General features: G+C 43.7%; 1 protein-coding gene across 12 annotated transcripts in view; it reads left to right on the top strand.

The window, feature by feature from the left end:
* WDR59 (WD repeat domain 59) overlaps positions 1-16,634 on the top strand; it is a 151,611-nt gene that overhangs the window by 68,876 nt on the left and 66,101 nt on the right. For all 12 annotated transcript variants that reach the window (XM_054534137.2, XM_054534136.2, XM_063717762.1 and 9 more), the window contains 8 exons: positions 2,199-2,278; positions 3,938-4,070; positions 4,203-4,327; positions 7,836-8,000; positions 10,292-10,387; positions 10,552-10,708; positions 11,230-11,299; positions 16,129-16,282. In XM_054534137.2, the coding sequence (XP_054390112.1) occupies positions 2,199-2,278; positions 3,938-4,070; positions 4,203-4,327; positions 7,836-8,000; positions 10,292-10,387; positions 10,552-10,708; positions 11,230-11,299; positions 16,129-16,282 (980 nt within the window). The remainder of the gene's footprint in view (positions 1-2,198; positions 2,279-3,937; positions 4,071-4,202; positions 4,328-7,835; positions 8,001-10,291; positions 10,388-10,551; positions 10,709-11,229; positions 11,300-16,128; positions 16,283-16,634) is intronic.

Genomic DNA, 16,634 nt, shown 5'->3' with positions numbered 1-16,634 from the left:
CATCATAAAGTCAAAAAGTTGTAAGTTGAACCGTTGTAAATTGGGAACCATCTGTATTTTACTTCTTTCTCAACCGAAGGTTGTTCCAGTTTACTTTCGCTGCCATGTCTTCGACATCAATTTTTTTTTTTGAGATAGGGTCTCGCTCTGTCACCCAGGCTAGAGTGCAGGCACGAACATGGCTCACTGCAGCCTCGACCTCCTGGGCTCGAGCAGTGCTTCCACCTCAGCCACCTGAGTAGCTGGCACTACAGGAGTGTGCCACCACGCCAGCTAATTTTTTGTATTTTTGTAGAGATGAGTTTCACCATGTTGCCCAGGCTGGTAGTCATCAATTTTTATTGGACCACTTCATGCTTTGATTTTCACTGTGGGGAAGGATTTCTCAAAGAGGTAGGAAGTGAGTCTGAATACTGTGGCCAGGGGACAAGGATGCCTCCTGAGGGAAGCAGTAGTCCTTGGTTTCAGGTGTTGCTGACAGATCAAAATGTAGAGTAAGAGAAAAGCATTTAACTGACCAAATAGGAAGCCATATAATCGTTAAGAAAGGAGTTCCAGGCCAGGTGCGGTGGCTCACGCCTGTAATCCCAGCACTTTGGGAGGCCAAGGCAGGTTGATCACTTGAGGCCAGGAGTTCGAGACCAGCCTGGCCAACGTGGTGAAACCCCATCTCTACCAAAATCTATTAAAAAAAAAAAAATTAGCCGGCTGTGGTGGCACATGCCTGTAATCTCAGCCACTCGGGAGGCTGAGGCAGGAGAATTGCCTGAACCAGGAGGCGGAGGTTGTTGCAGTGAGCTCAGATTGCATCACTGCACTCCAGCTTGAGTGACAAAGTGAGACCCTATCTCAAAATACAAAAAATTTAAAAAAAAGAAAGGCATTCCAAAAGCAAATTGAGGAGAGAAGCCAGATCATAGGGTGGCATGAACAGGGGAGGCAGTAACCGGTTTTAGTGAATGAAGTTACCCTCAAAGGCAAGGCTTAGAATTAGCCAGTTGGGAGAGGCTGCTGCCCTCTCTGTTGGAAGGCAGGAAGAAGATACAAGGGAGTTGGGGAAGCAAAGGTCCCCTTGGGACCAGCGGGGGAGGCACAGGTCGAGGGGTTGAGTTAATTTAAAACATTTAGAAAGGAATTAGGCATACCTTTTCCTCAAAGTCAGGGACATGAAGAGAAGCCAGATGTAGGGTCAGAAGATTGTTGATGTGGACATGAGGCAAGATGGTGGCACTTGTAACAAGCCGTGGTTCAGAATAGTTGCTCTCTGGCTGGCCGTGCCTAGTGATGTATGAAATATTAAGGAGTGAATTTTTGGTTGAAGGTGGTGACGCAGAGAAGGAACCAATAAGAACTGGCTCTTGTTTTCCTGCCCACTCACCCTGTGACCTTGGACAGATCATATTCTCTTGCCTCAGTTTCCCCATCCATAAAATTAAAAAATTGGATGAAATTATTTCTAAATTATTTGCTTTCTGAAGGTGGCCACGAAGGAGATTCTAGATACTGCATAATTATCCGCAAATGTCCTGATCTTTCATGAAGTTATTTCATAAAGCACCCTGAACCTTTTCAGGATAATTTCCCTTTGACCAGACTTAAGATGAAAATATGATTCAGTCAATTAAGTACATTAAGGATTGATTATTCATTTTACAAAGAGATGCATCACTTTACCAAAAAATTCTTTTGAATGGTAAGATGCCGTGATGCATTTGAAACAACCCGTTTTGCAAAAATGTGTTCGTCTCCAGCTCCTCAAGAGCATGTAAAAGGACGAACATTTGCAGAGGTGAAAGTTTAGTATGACATTAAATCCCAGCATCGCTCTTTACCTGCTAATTTGCCCGTTAGTATTTTACATCATTTAAGTTTCTGCTCAAACGTGATTTCCTTGGGGAGTTCTATCTAAAAATAGTTCCACCAACAGTCTCTGTCCTCTTATCCTGTGTTATTTTTTATACCAGATGTTTTATCAGATATTTATTTGTCTCTTTCTACCACTGGAATGCGAGATCTATAAAGATAGAAATTATTTTATTCATGCTGTAGTCCCGGTACCTAGAATAGTGCCTGGCATATCAGAGATGTTCAGTAGATGTTTGTTGAATGGGTGGATGAATCTCACTCCATTTCAACCTGTAGCAAAATAGATGTTGAGTCCAGAAGAATTTCCAGGATTCTTATTTGGTGATTTCTAGGGTCCAAGGACTATCAACTGGTGACGTGGTCCCGGGATCAGACCTTGAGAATGTGGCGGGTGGATTCCCAGATGCAGAGGGTATGTATGCAGTGCTATTGTGGAGAAATGTACCTGGATCCACCAAAAAGTGTAAGATTCAGGATTTGTGGAAATTAGAGGTTACAGGATAAACAATTTTTTTTTTTTTTTTTTGAGAGTGAGTCTCACTCAGTTGCCCAGGCTGGAGTGCAGTGGCACTATCTCGGCTCACTGCAACCTCTGCCTCCTGGGTTCAAGCGATTCTCCTGCCTCAGCCTCCTGAGTAGCTGGGATTATAGGCACCCACCAACACACTTGGCTAATTTTTGTATTTTTAGTAGAGACGGGGTTTCACCATGTTGGCCAGGCTAGTCTCGAACTCCTGACCTCAAGTGATCCACCTGCCTCAGCCTCCCAAAGTGCTGGGATCACTGGTGTGAGCTACCTTGCCCGGCAGGATAGCCATTTAGTACATACTTACTGGTTGGCTGAGTGGCTGGTGTGTACCACACCAAGGCTTTGAGGTCTTTAAGAACCAACTTCAGTATTCAGCACTTTAAGGCCAGAGAGCCTCTAAATGTCTTTCCCCCCCTTATTCTAGCATAAGATAGTATGGGTAGCTCCCTGAGTATGTGCCCTGTGGGTTCATTTCTTTCTCTTCTAAATGGGCTAAGAAGTCTACCCTTGTACTCTGCAAATGCTTAGAGGCCTCTACATCCATCAGCAACACTGCTTTTATGAAGCTGTTTGTAATTTTTTCCCGATAAATGATAATCTGTTTCTTACATGAACCACAGTAGTACCTGGCATGAGCTGCTCTGGTGGCCCTTGCTCTGCTCTGCCTTATCACGGGGTTCTGTCCTCTCCTCATTTGATGGCTAAATTTCTTGACAGTGGGAAGGTGTCTCACTTGTGTTGGATCTCCCACAGCGCTTGGCACATTGCTTTGCACAGAATGAATAGAAAATACTGGATAAAAATTTCAACACTGCTTAGTATGAAGTCGCTCTTGAGCAATTTATCAAGTCTCATTACCTTATTGCATTTTCAATCTGTTTTTTCCGAAAGGTACAATTTGCACCAGCTGCCTTGAGGTTATGATTTTTTTGTTTTTTTTTTTTGAGACGGAGTCTCTCTCTGTTGCCCAGGCTGGAGTGCAGCCACATGATCTTTGCTCACTGCAGCCTCTGCCTCCTGGGTTCAAGTGATTCTCCTGTCTCAGCCTCCCGAGTAGCTGGAATTATAGGCGTCCACCACCATGCCTGGCTAATTTTTGTATTTTTAGTAGAGATGGGGTTTCACCCTCTTGGCCAGGCTGGTCTCAAACTCCTAACCTCAGGTGATCCACCTGCCTTGGCCTCCCAAAGTGCTGGGATTACAGGCATGAGCCACTACGCCTGGCCGGTTATGATATTTTTGCTCCTGGATTAGCTGAATAACTCCATCAAGGCTTGGCATTTAAATTAATTTTTTTTCTGAGGCTTGCATAAACTCTGCACATGATGAAAAAATTTCCAGTGTTGAATAATAGAGTCTATTATCCCGGGTGTTTAACCAGGGAGAGTTGGCAATGGGTAAAATCTATTTTGATTATGTCAGCTCTTGGCTGACACATCCCATCCTTTGCTATTCCCATTTTTAAGTCAGAACTCTTTAATCAGACATGATGATCATTTCCACTGACTTCTCTAGAGCTACATCTTCTACTCTTTGTTGCAGCTTTGTGCAAATGACATATTAGATGGTGTCGATGAGTTCATTGAGAGTATTTCCCTTCTGCCGGAACCCGAGAAGACCCTGCACACTGAAGATACAGATCACCAGCACAATGCAAGCCATGGGGAGGAAGAAGGTAATTTGACAAACTGATGTCTCAGGTAAGGTGCCACTCTACGCATTGCAGAGTTGTGGCAGATACCCCAGACCTGTTCTCTGTTTCATTTTCAAAAATGCTTTCCAACATTGAACTTCTCTCTCCTGCTAGCCCTAAAAGAAGATCCCCCTAGAAATCTCCTGGAAGAGAGGAAATCAGATCAACTGGGGCTGCCTCAGACCTTGCAGCAGGAATTCTCCCTGATCAATGTGCAAATCCGGAATGTCAATGTGGAGGTACTTAGTTTAATCAACTGTATCTCATGTTTGCTGATGGCAGTTTGTGGGAGAGGGAACCATTTCAGCAATGATTTCGGTTAGCAAATAGCTTTGCAGCTTTAACAGAACTCTCTCTGCTTGCTTTTTTATTTCCTGGGTTTTCTGGCCAGGCGCAGTGGCTCACGCCTGTAATCCCAGCACTTTGGGAGGCTGAGGTGGGCAGATCACTTGAAACCAGGAAGCCAGGAGTTCGAGACCAGCCTGGCCAACATGGTGAAACCCCATCTCTACTAAAAAAAAAAAAAAAAAAAAAAAAATTAGCCAGATGTGGTGGCGGGCACCTGTACTTTCAACTACTCGAGAGGCTGAGGCACAGGAATCACTTGAACTTGAGAAGCAGAGGTTGCAGTGAGCCAAGATCGCACCACTGCCCTCCAGCCTGGGTGACAGAGCAAGACACTGTCTCAAAAAAAAAATTAAAAAAAAAAATAAATAAATAAATAAAGTAAATAAAATAAAGAGATGCAGACTTTCTTTCTAACCCTATTCTTTTCTCCTAAGATGAGCCAAAGGAGAACCTGATGCTGGTGTGCCTTAGCTCCTCCTTAGATGCTCCAGCATCTCATTTTACTGTAGTGGAAGATACTTAGGCCCTGGAGGCTTAGTGATTTGGCAGAGGTTGCTGCTGAAGTTAGGGGCAGAGTTGACTTGGGAAGCCAAACCTCCAGCCCCTCTAGGGCCCTCTGTGCTGTGCTGTGCTGTGCCATCTTCCCTCACAGGCTGGCCATTTCCTGGTAATTTAGAAGGCAACCAAAACTTCTTTGTTCACGTAGCCTGTGGAACATTTACTCTTTTTTGGGGGCAAGTATTGAAAGTCTTTGCTTCAGAAAATTGAGTATCTCTCCAGAAAGGAGTTTTAAAGCTTGATTAGTTTTTCCTTTACCCAGATATGTGCTGTTACATAACTGTCTCATGTGGCTTTTAAAACAAGTCTGCTGGCCAGGTGCGGTAGCTCACGCCTGTAATTCCAGCACTTTGGGAGGCCAAGGTAGGCAGATCACAAGGTCAAGAGATCGACACCATCTTGGCCAACATGGTGAAACCCCGTCTATACTAAAAATACAAAAATTAGCTGGTCATGGTGGTGTGCGCCTGTAATCCCAGCTATGCACGAGGCTGAGGCAGGAGAATCGCTTGAACCCAGGAGGCAGAGCTTGCAGTGAGCCGAGATCGCAGCACTACACTCCAGCCTGGCGACAGAGCAAGACTCCGTCTCAAAAAAAAGTCTGCTGTAAGTGGTTTTAGCCTCACTTTACAGCTGAGGAAACGGAGACATCAAGAGAAGAAGTGTCCAAGGTCAGCAGCTATTTGGTGTAAGAAACAACATGTGAATCCAAGTCTCCAGATTTCCCACATGTGGTTCTTTTCACTTTACTGCAGCTGCTGTCTCTAGTTGGCAACACAAGAAATGCAAAGATATAAAGGATTCTTTGCTTAATTAGTGATCTGTATCAAGTCAGTTTATACTCCCTTTGTCCCATTTCATTTGAGGACAGTGTGGATACCTAGTGATCTAGTTTAAGATCTTGATTCCTTTCTTCGAGAGTACGTTAAAAAAATTATTGAGATATAATTCACATAGTATAAAATTCATCTTTTTTTTTTTTTGAGATGGAGTCTTGCTCTGTCCGCCCAGGCTGGAGAGTACAGTGGTGCTATTGTGACTCACTGCAAGCTCTGCCTCTTGGGTTCAAGCGATTCTCCTGCCTCAGCCTCCCAGATAGCTGGGATTATGGGCACATGCCACCACGCTCAGCTCATTTTTCTTCATATTCTTAGTAGAGATGGGGTTTTTGCCAGGTTGGCCTCGAACTCCTGACCTCAGTTGATCTGCCCACCTTGGCCTCCAAAAGTGCTGGGATTACAGGCGTGAGCCACTGTGCCCAGCCAGAATTCCCCTTCTTAAAGTACATAATCTGGCTGTTGTGGGTATATTCACAAAGTTGTACAGCCACTACCATTGTCTGATTCCAGAACATTTTCATCATTCCCAGAAGAAACTCCATACCCATGAGCAGTCACTCCCTATTTCCCCTTCCCTCAGCCCCTGGCAATCCCGAATCTACTTTCTTCCCCTATGGATTTTCCCAGGAGCACTTTCTAAGTTGAGTCTGGTATTTAACTTCTTCCTGCTTTATTTTCCCATCTCAAAGTAAATATAACAAGTTTCAGTCTGCCCCACAGCTTTGGGAGGGAGGGAGGAAGCTTTGTTAAAGTCAGAATACTTTGAACTTTGTGGTGGCTCATGCCTGTAATCCCAGCACTTTAGGAGTCCAAGGTGGGTGGATCACTGGAGGTCACAAGTTTGAGACCAGCCTGGCCAACATGGCAAAACCCCTTCTCTCCCAAAATACAAAAAGCAAAATAACAACAACAACAACAGAAAAAACAAAGATTTGCTGGGCATGGTGGCCTGTAGTCCCAGTATTTGGGAGGTTGAGGTGGGAGAATCACTTGAATCCAGAAGGTGGAGGTTGCAGTGAGCTGAGATCATGCCACACTGCACTCTAGCCTGGGTGACAGAGTGAGACCCTGTCTCCAAAAAAAAAAAAGAATACTTTCTCTTGGGAACAGGCCCCCCGAAACCTGGCCATAAACTGGCCCTCTGTGTTGTTTGCCTTTGTATAGTCTGCAGATGTGGATCTTGACTTCTGCAAGAAGTAGCTCACCATGACAAAGCTGCCTTTGTTTTTATCACTTTGCAAATCAAAGAAGGGGGACATGTTGGGAACAGGCCCACCCCCCACCCCACCCCAATATCTGGCCATAAACTGGCCCCAAAACTGGCCATAAACAAAATCTCTGCAGCACTGTGACATGTTCATGATGGCCGTGACGCCCACGCTAGAAGGTTGTGGGTTTACTGGAATGAGGGCGAGGAACACCTGGCCCATGCAGGACAGAAAACCACTTAAAGATGTTCTTAAACCACAAACAATAGCATGAGCAATCTGTGCCTTAAAGACATGCTCCTGCTGCAGGTAACTAGCCAGAGCCTGTCCCTTTATTTCGGCCCATCCCTTTGTTTCCCATAAGGAATACTTTTAGTTAATCTATAATCTATAGAAACAATGCTTATCACTGGCTTGCTGTGGATAAATACATGGGTAAATCTCTGTTCAAGGCTCTCAGCTCTGAAGGCTGTGAGACCCCTGATTTCCCACTCCACACCTCTATATTTCTGTGTGTGTGTCTTTAGTTCCTCTAGCACCGCTGGGTTAGGGTCTCCCCGACCGAGCTGGTCTCGGCAACTTTGAGCTTATTCCATTGATATGAAAATTTAAGAATCTGGTATGAAAATTTAAGAATCTTTTTGAAAATGAATTGTCTTCCACACACATTTGTCTTTGTAGACTCTTTCCCTTCACCCAATTACTAGGAACATGGAGCGTTCAGTTAAATGCACTTGCATTGAAAGACGCTTTATGGTTTGTTTCTAAAGCAATTGTGGATTTGTCCCTTGCAGATGGATGCGGCAGACAGGAGCTGCACAGTGTCTGTGCACTGCAGCAACCATCGCGTCAAGATGCTGGTGAAGTTCCCTGCGCAGTACCCAAACAACGCCGCCCCTTCCTTCCAGTTTATTAACCCCACAACCATCACGTCTACCATGAAAGCTAAGCTGCTAAAGGTGGGGGTCTGGGTTCCCAAATTCTTCTTGCTGTTCTGCATCATTGTCTAGATTGATTAGTAAAGAAGAATGAAAACTCCAGTAGATGAGATTCGGAAGTCATCTGTTTCATACACACACTAGTATTAGCAGCTTAACCTCTGCACTTGCCATTTACTTTGTGCAGAAAACATCAGAGCAGTGGTTCTTAACCTTTTTTGGGTCATGGACTTCCTTTGAAATCTAATGAAAATTATGGACCCTTCCTCAGAAAAATCTGCACAATGATTGCATATGATTTGAGAAATATTGCCTATAAATATGTGAATTGCATAGAATCTGCCCACAGATCTCATTAACACTATGCGTTCATCTCAGGTTAGGAGATTTGCAATACAATTTCATTTAGGAGCCCAGGTTAGGAGCCCTGCAATCCAATTTCATTTACATGGAAACAACAAGCAAGATGTATTCTGAAGCTAAAAGATATTTTATAATTAGAAAAAAACATGTGTAAGGTCATAAAAAAAATTTTATCCCGTAGAAGGAGCTGGTGTTATCCTAGAGATAGGCTGGCTAGCTGCACAGTGGGTGTCCAGATGGAGGCACCACAGCCTGGCATCTGTGTTTAATTCTGCAGATTCAGAGACTTAATGCATCAGTTCATCCAGAGCAAATCAGGTGGAATCTCCATGACAAAGCCCCATGAGCCTCTTCATACCCGTTCAGTCTGAGCAGTGTCACAAGTGAAGGGACTGAAGTATTCTGACAAACTCAGGCCAACCTGAATGTTGCTCATTTTTTGTCCAGTTTGGGTCGTGGGCACTTGATTGTTCCACCTTGTTGGGGGTATCACATGGAACCAGGAAATTTTCAAGTGGCTTAAGGATCTCTGAAATGCCAGTAACTCAGATCTTGTGGTATTTGATATGTTAAACTTGGAATCTGAATATGCCGTTGCCTAGTTTGGACATACAAAAAAGTTAGATTTTTCTATTAGTATAAAATGATACGATTAGGTTGCAAACTTTTTTGTGTGTGAAAAATCAGACCTTTTCCGGGTGCGGTGGCTCACTCCTGTAATCCCAGCACTTTGGGAGGCTGAGGCAGGTGGATCACCTGAGATCAGGAGTTCAAGACCAGCCTGGGTAACATGGTGAAACCCCATGTCTACTAAAAATACAAAAAGTAGCCAGGCATGGTGGCGCATGCCTATATTCCCAGCTACTCGGTAGGCTGAGGCAGGAAAATCACTTGAACCCAGGAGGTGGGGGTTGCAGTGAGCCAAGATCACGTGACTGCACACCAGCCTGGGCAACAGAGACTGCTGAGGCAGGAGAATGGCTTGAACCCAGGAGGCGGAGGCTGCAGTGAGTGGAGAGCACGCCATTGCACTCCAGCCTGGGCAATAAGAGCGAAACTCCTCAAAAAAACAAAAGAAAAATCAGACCTTGGCGATGACTCAGCAGTAGGATATAAATAACTCCCACAAGCTTAGTGTTCCAATAATGGAACATTAGGCATAAATGGGTTTGAAGTGTTAGGATTTATACTTTTGAAGGACAAAAAATATACATTATAATTTTCACTGAAGTGAAATCCATTCCTCTTGTCTTATATCACTGAGAGCAATTTCAATCCAGGCCAGTGAGTATTACTTCTAAGGTACTGACGTTTCTCATGGAGCAAGTGGTGTTGGGGGTGAGGAAAAGGGCAGAATTCACTAGAAAGAAATAATAGTCCTTCTGTTACTAAAAGCTGCCCTCTCAAAATCCACATGTGTGCTGCCTTGATTAAAGAAAGAGCTTCTCTAGGAGGGCTCAGGAATTAATCCTGTTTTAACCTCTGTAGAGGTAGAAATTAGATTATTACACCGTGTTGGAAGCCTTGACTTAACCATGCACCTGGCTCCCAGCATCACCCTTGTGTCTGACCACTTTGCAGAAGAAAAGCCAATCAGGGCCAGGCACAGTGGCTCACGCCTGTAATCCCAGCACTTTGGGGGGCCGAGATGGGCAGATCACTTGAGGTCAGGAGTTCGAGACCAGCCTGGCCAACATGGTGAAACCCCTTCTCTACTAAAAATACAAAAATTAGCCAGGCGTGGTGGTGGGCGCCTATAATCCCAGCTACTTGGGAGGCTGAGGCACGAGAATCACTTGAACACGGGAGGCAGAGGTTGCAATGAGCCGAGATCGTACCACTACACTACTCCAGCCTGGGCAACAAAGAGAGACTCTGTCTCAAAAAAAAAAAAGAACCTATCAGAGAAATGTGTTCTTCTTCTTGACTGTGTTTTGGGCCTTTTCTAGATCCTGAAGGACACGGCCCTGCAGAAAGTGAAGCGCGGCCAGAGCTGCCTGGAGCCCTGCCTGCGCCAGCTCGTCTCCTGCCTCGAGTCCTTTGTGGTGGGAAGCATGAAACTGTCATACCAACTTAGGCTTTGGTGTTTTGTTTCATTTCTTTCTCCCTAAAATCATGGGCTTTCTGGTTTTGTCATACTGGGTCTTTATTTTGTAATTCAGCTTTAAGACAGGTTGTGGTTTTTAGCTTGTGGATTTTTAAATTTCAGAACCAGGAAGACAGCGCTTCCAGCAACCCTTTTGCACTCCCCACCTCTGTCACACCCCCCTTACCGACATTTGCGCGGGTGACCACAGCCTATGGGTCGTACCAGGACGCCAACATTCCCTTTCCTAGGACTTCTGGGGCCAGGTTCTGCGGAGCAGGTGGGTCTCTTTGGTTCTCTGATTCTAGATTTTGAGAGGGAGCAGCTGAGAATGTCATAGATTCTGTATAAATATCTTCATCAGAAATTGTTTATTTTACTCTGGAGAACTCAAACGAGACTTTCATAGTAGCATGGCAGGGTCTGAGGCCCAGTCGGTGTCTGTGGACTCTTCCTAAGAGTGTGCACCAGAATGGGGGTCTTAACTTTCTTCATTCTGATGAGCTTGGATTTGAGTCTTTACTCAGAGCCCCGATTCTTAGCAGGGGACAGTCCCCTGGTAGGGAGGCTTAGAGTCCCGCTGATGACTCTGCCCAGGCCACATACATCCTCTCTCTGGACCCTGGAGTGCTGACCTTTGTTCCTGGTAAGGGTCACTGCAGTCATGAATCTTGCAGCTTATGAAAATGTGTCTTACCCTCAGGTATACAGAGAGAGAAGAAAGACTGGCCAGTCCTGCCTCAGGATTTCCCACGTCCAGCTTGTTGACACTGATGGCTCACGTGATGTCTCCTCCTTTAGGTTACCTGGTGTATTTCACAAGGCCCATGACGATGCATCGGGCGGTGTCTCCCACAGAGCCTACTCCGAGGTGAGTCTGGGAGATGCAGAAGCCGCTCTACGTTCCTGGGGCCAGAAGTGGCCAGAGGCCTGGGAAGGACCACTGAGTTTGCTTTTGGACAATGCGTTTCAGTTCTTCAGTAAACTCCCATTATAAGATTTATTTGAGAAAGATTAAAGTCAATTAAATTGCAAAAAAGCTGCGATTTCTGCTATATGGTTATTACCAAACCATTAGAAGAAGTAGCTTGTTAAAAGCTATTGTCAAAACAAGGCAAATTATTTTTAAATGTGCCTTTCCCCTATTGCTAGCATATTATTTATTATTTGTTTTTAATTATTTTATTATTCAATTTAACTAACATTAAATAAAACTGGAAAAATAACAAAAGACCATCTGTAGTTTCACAACACTAATATGCCACTTCTAATATTACCAAACAATATGTAATTTTAAAACATTCCATAAGTAGTACATTGTGAAAACACAAATGTGGAAGTTTTTTCATTTTTCTTTTTTTGAGACAGGATCTGGCTCTGTCACCCAGGCTGGAGTGCAGTGGCGTGATCATAGCTTATAGCAGCCTCTGCCTTCTGGCTCAAGTGATCCTCCTGCCTCAGCCTCCCAAGTAGCTGGGACCACAGGTGTGCAACACCATGTTTGGCTAATTTTTATAATTTTTTGTAGAGAGAGGGTTTTGCAATGTTGCCAGGCTGGTCTCAAACTCCTGAGCTCAAGCAATCCACCTGCCTCAGCCTCTCAAAGTACTGGGGTTACAGGTGTGAGCCACCACGCCCAGCCTGGAAGTTTTAAATTACAATGCAAAAGCCCTTCTTTTCGTTTTCCCTGTTTTAAGGACAATCATGTTTAACAACAGAACATGTTTCTGTCTAGTCATTCTTTTTCTGTGCTTTAAAAAAAGTTTTTCTTTATAGACAATCTAGTGTAGCAGATAGGAATATGGACTTCAGAGCCAACGTGCCCAGATCCAAATTTTGGCCCTGTCATTTTATGACCTTGGGCAAGTTATCTAAACTTCAGCTTCAGTTCCTTCAACAGTAACATGGGGATGATCATAGCACTTACCACCTGCAGTTGCTGGGAAGATTAAGTCCCTCTAAAAACGTTTAAAACACCACCTGGTACATCAGAAGTGCTCTGTGTTTCCTGATGTGATTACTGGTTTTTAAAACTTTAGGATTATACAGCAGACTTCTGGTTCTGCAGTCTGGTGACCAAGATATAATAAGTTCCAAACCTCCCTGCTGCAAACCCCTGAAGGTGCTGGATACAGTATAATCAGCATAGTCATTGTATTAGTCCGTTCTCACACTGCTATAAAGAACTCCCCAAGACTGGGTAATTTATAAAGAAAAGAGGTTTAATTGACTCACAGTTCCACATGGCTGGAGAGGCCTCAGGAAACTTAAAATTGTGACGGAAGGGGAAGAGGCACTTCTTACATGGTGGCAGGCGAGAGAGAGTGTGTATGTGAAGGAGAAACTGTCAGATCTTATAAAACCATCAAGTCTCGTGAGAACTCACTCACTATCATGAGAACAGCATGGGGGATACCGCCTCCATGATCCAATCACCTCCCACTGTGTCCCTCCCTCGACATGTGGCGATTGTGGGGATTACAATTCAAGATGAGATTTGGGTAGGGACACAAAGCCTAACCATATCAGTTATGAATGAATAGCTGAGCTAACAAGAAAGAGAGAGAACTAAATGAGAGAACTGTGTGAGCAGACACTGCTGTTTGGCCAAGAGGTGGCCCATCTCTGCAGTAACCTGGGCAGATGTGACCTGGGCCCCATGGGAACTGGGGTTCAGTACTGGGGAACACCTACATTACACCCGATTCCTTATTGGAGTAGAAAACAGTCCTGTATTCTCAAAGAGAAAGAAGGAATATCTGTATCTGGACTTTGGATTAGAGGGGAAAATGTTACTATTAGAATGTTTTTCAACTGACAGTCCTTTACTGAGATAATTTACAATACACAAATCTGAAGTGTACAGCTCGGTGACCAACACTCATATCAAGATATAGAACATTGTCCTCACCCCCAAAGGTTCCCAGTCCCTTTTCCCCAGCCCTTCAGCACCCAGAGGACACCACTATCTTGACTTCTGTCATCGTAGTTTTGCCTGTTCTTGAACTTCATTGAACTGGAATCGTGCGGCATGACCTGTTTTATGTCTGGCTGACTTTGCTCAACTTAATGTTATTGACATTGATGCACATTGCTGCATGTGTCAGTAGGTCCACTGTATGAATACAACACAGTTTATTTATTCGTTGTCCTGTGGATAGATATTTGCATCCTTTCCAGTTTTTGGCCATTATGAGCAAACCTGGACACATATGTTCGTAAAAAGACTTGTATATTAATTTCTGCACCTGAGGAGCAGAATTCCTCAGTCATCAGATAGATGTATTTTTAACTTGAGAAATTGTCCAAAAGTTTGTGCACAGTGGTTGTGCCATTTACCCTGTCACTAGCAATGTTTCAGAGCACTGGTTGCTCTGTATCCACTCCAAAACTTGGTATTGCTAGTCTTTCAACTTCAGCCATTGTGATGTGAGTGTCCTAGTATCTCACTGTGGGTTTTTTTTTTTTTTTTTTTTGAGACGGAATCTTGCTCTGTCGCTCAGGCTGGAGTGTAGTGGCTGGATCTCAGCTCACTGCAAGCTCCACCTCCCGGATTCAGGCCATTCTCCTGCCTCAGCCTCTGGAGTAGCTGGGACTACAGGCGCCTGCCACCATGCCCGGCTAAATTTTTGTATTTTTAGTAGAGATGGTGTTTCACCATGTTAGCCAGGATGATCTCGATCTGCTGACTCGTGATCTGCCTGCCTCGGCCTCCCAAAGTGCTGGGATTACAGGCATGAGCCACCGTGCCCGGCCATCTCACTGTCATTTTCATTTGCATTTCCATGCTGATGATGAATGATGTCGAGCAGCTTCTGTGTGCATATTGACCATTTGGGTATGTTTTTTTGTGATGTGCTTGTTAAGTATTTTGCCCATTTTGGGGAAACTGTATTTCTTATTTATTTCTGGTTGTTATCTATTTGGGTTGCAAATTCTTTGCTAGATGTATGTATTGATTTTCTCTTAATCTGTGGCTTGTCTTTCTCCCTCTTTAATGTTTTTCGATGAACAGATTTTCCTAATTTTGATGAGGTCCAATTTATCACTGTTTAATTTTATTTATTTTATTTTATTATTTATTTATTTATTTTTTTTTTTGAGACAGAATCTCGCTCTGTTGCCCAGGCTGGAGTGCAGTGGCGCGATCTCGGCTCTCTGCAAGCTCCACCTCTCTCAGGTTGATGCCATTCTTCTGCCTCAGCCTCCCGAGTAGCTGGGACTACAGGCACCCACCACCACACCTGGCTAATTTTTTGTATTTTTTAATAGAGATGGGGTTTCACCGTGTTAGCCAGGATGGTCTCGATTTCCTGACCTCGTGATCTCCCTGCCTCGGCCTCCCAAAGTGCTGGGATTACAAGCGTGAGCCACCGTGCCCAGCCTATTTATTTTATTTTTTATTTTTTGAGATGGAGTTTCGCTCTTGTTGCCCAGGCTGGAGTGCAGTGGTGCAATCTCAACTCACCACAACCTCCGCCTCCCGGGTTCAAGCGATTCTCCTGCCTCAACCTCCCGAGTAGCTGGGATTACAGGCATGCACCACCACGCCTGGCTAATTTTGTATTTTTAGTAGAGACGGGGTTTCTCCATGTTGGTCAGGCTGGTCTCGAACTCCCGACCTCTCAGGTGATCTTCCCGCCTTGGCCTCCCAAAGTGCTGGGATTATAGGCGTGAGCCACTGTGCCCGGCCTTGTGTTTTCTTTTAAAAGCTTTATAGAAAAATAAATAGATAAATAAATAAAAATGAAAGCTTTATAGATTTAAATTCCTTATTTAAGGTCTGTGATCCATTTCAAATTAATTTTTGCATGTAATGTGAGTTAAGGGGTCAAAGTTTGTTTTATTTTGTAGAGAAAAATAGTTGTTCTAGCACCATTTATGAAAGATTTCCTTTCTTCATTGAATTTGTATTGATGCCTTGGTGAACATCAATAGACCATATATTTGTGGTCTTTCTGGACTCTCTTTTTTCCTTTGATCTATTTATCCTTTACGCCAGCACTACATTCATAATGTACTTTTCTATAGTTAAAGTCTTTAAATCTGATAGGTCAAGTCCTCCAATTATATTATTCTTGTTTAGTTCGGGTTGGCTATTCTAGGTCTTTCAATAAAATTATGAAATCAGCTTATTAGTTCCTACTAAAAAGCCTGCTTGTATTTTAATTGGAATTGTGTTGACTCTGTAGATCAATTTAGAGAAAATTGACGTCTTAAGAATATGGACTCTTCCAATCCACTAGCGTGGTATATTTCTCCATCGTTCTATGTGTCTTTTAATTTCTCTCAGCAACATTTCGTATTTTCATGCACATTTTCAAAAATTAAATTGATTCCTAGGTATTTGACGTGTTTTAATGCTACTATAAATGAGCTTTTAAAATATTTATTTTCCAAATATTCGTTTCTAATTGATAGAACTATAGTAGATATTTGTAGGTTGACCTTGTATTCAAATTCAGTTATTCTAGTAGTTTGTTGATTCCTTTGAATTTTTTATGTCTGTAATCATAGAAGCATTCTGTGCTTCTGCAGATAAAGCATTTTTCAGTGTTAAAAGTTTTATTGACTTCTTTTTCTGGAGTTTCCATCTTCTCATTTTGTCTTCTCCTCTTGGTATCAAGTTCTAAGAATAGCACCACTTGGAAATATGACAGGACTGCAGCCAGTGTGGATAATTATCATTTTCAACTACAGATCTCTCTCAGCCTTGTCCGCTTATCACACTGGCTTGATCGCGCCCATGAAGATCCGCACAGAGGCCCCTGGGAACCTTCGTTTATACAGTGGGAGCCCCACTCGCAGCGAGAAAGAGCAGGTCTCCATCAGCTCCTTCTACTACAAGGAGCGGGTAAGTGCCAGAGCCGCGGCCTTTGATTCTTACTCCTTCTCCTGGATTCTTGTTCCTCATCTCCTGCCTGGCGCAGCAGCTAGATTAGTAATCCCCCTGTAGCCTTTCACTTTCATAATCAGTTTGTTCAAGAAAGTCATTGCTTTGTTCCTTTCAGTTGGTTTTACCTGCTATAAATTGTGTGTGTATGGGTGGGTGGGGGGGGGGGGCAGTTCTTATGGTCCATAATCTTTACTCCCCATTTAGCCCTGTCCTTGTAATCTCCATTCACTGAGTTGATTCCCATTATTTCAGGATAGAATACCTTAGCTTCAAGTCTTCCATGGTATTCTGATGTTTTTCAGCAAATTAA

The sequence above is a fragment of the Pongo abelii genome, chromosome 18 (assembly GCF_028885655.2).
Source record: "Pongo abelii isolate AG06213 chromosome 18, NHGRI_mPonAbe1-v2.0_pri, whole genome shotgun sequence".
Lineage (NCBI taxonomy): Eukaryota > Metazoa > Chordata > Mammalia > Primates > Hominidae > Pongo > Pongo abelii.
Note: the sequence above shows the minus strand (reverse complement) of the source record. Positions and strands in the feature narration are given on the sequence as shown.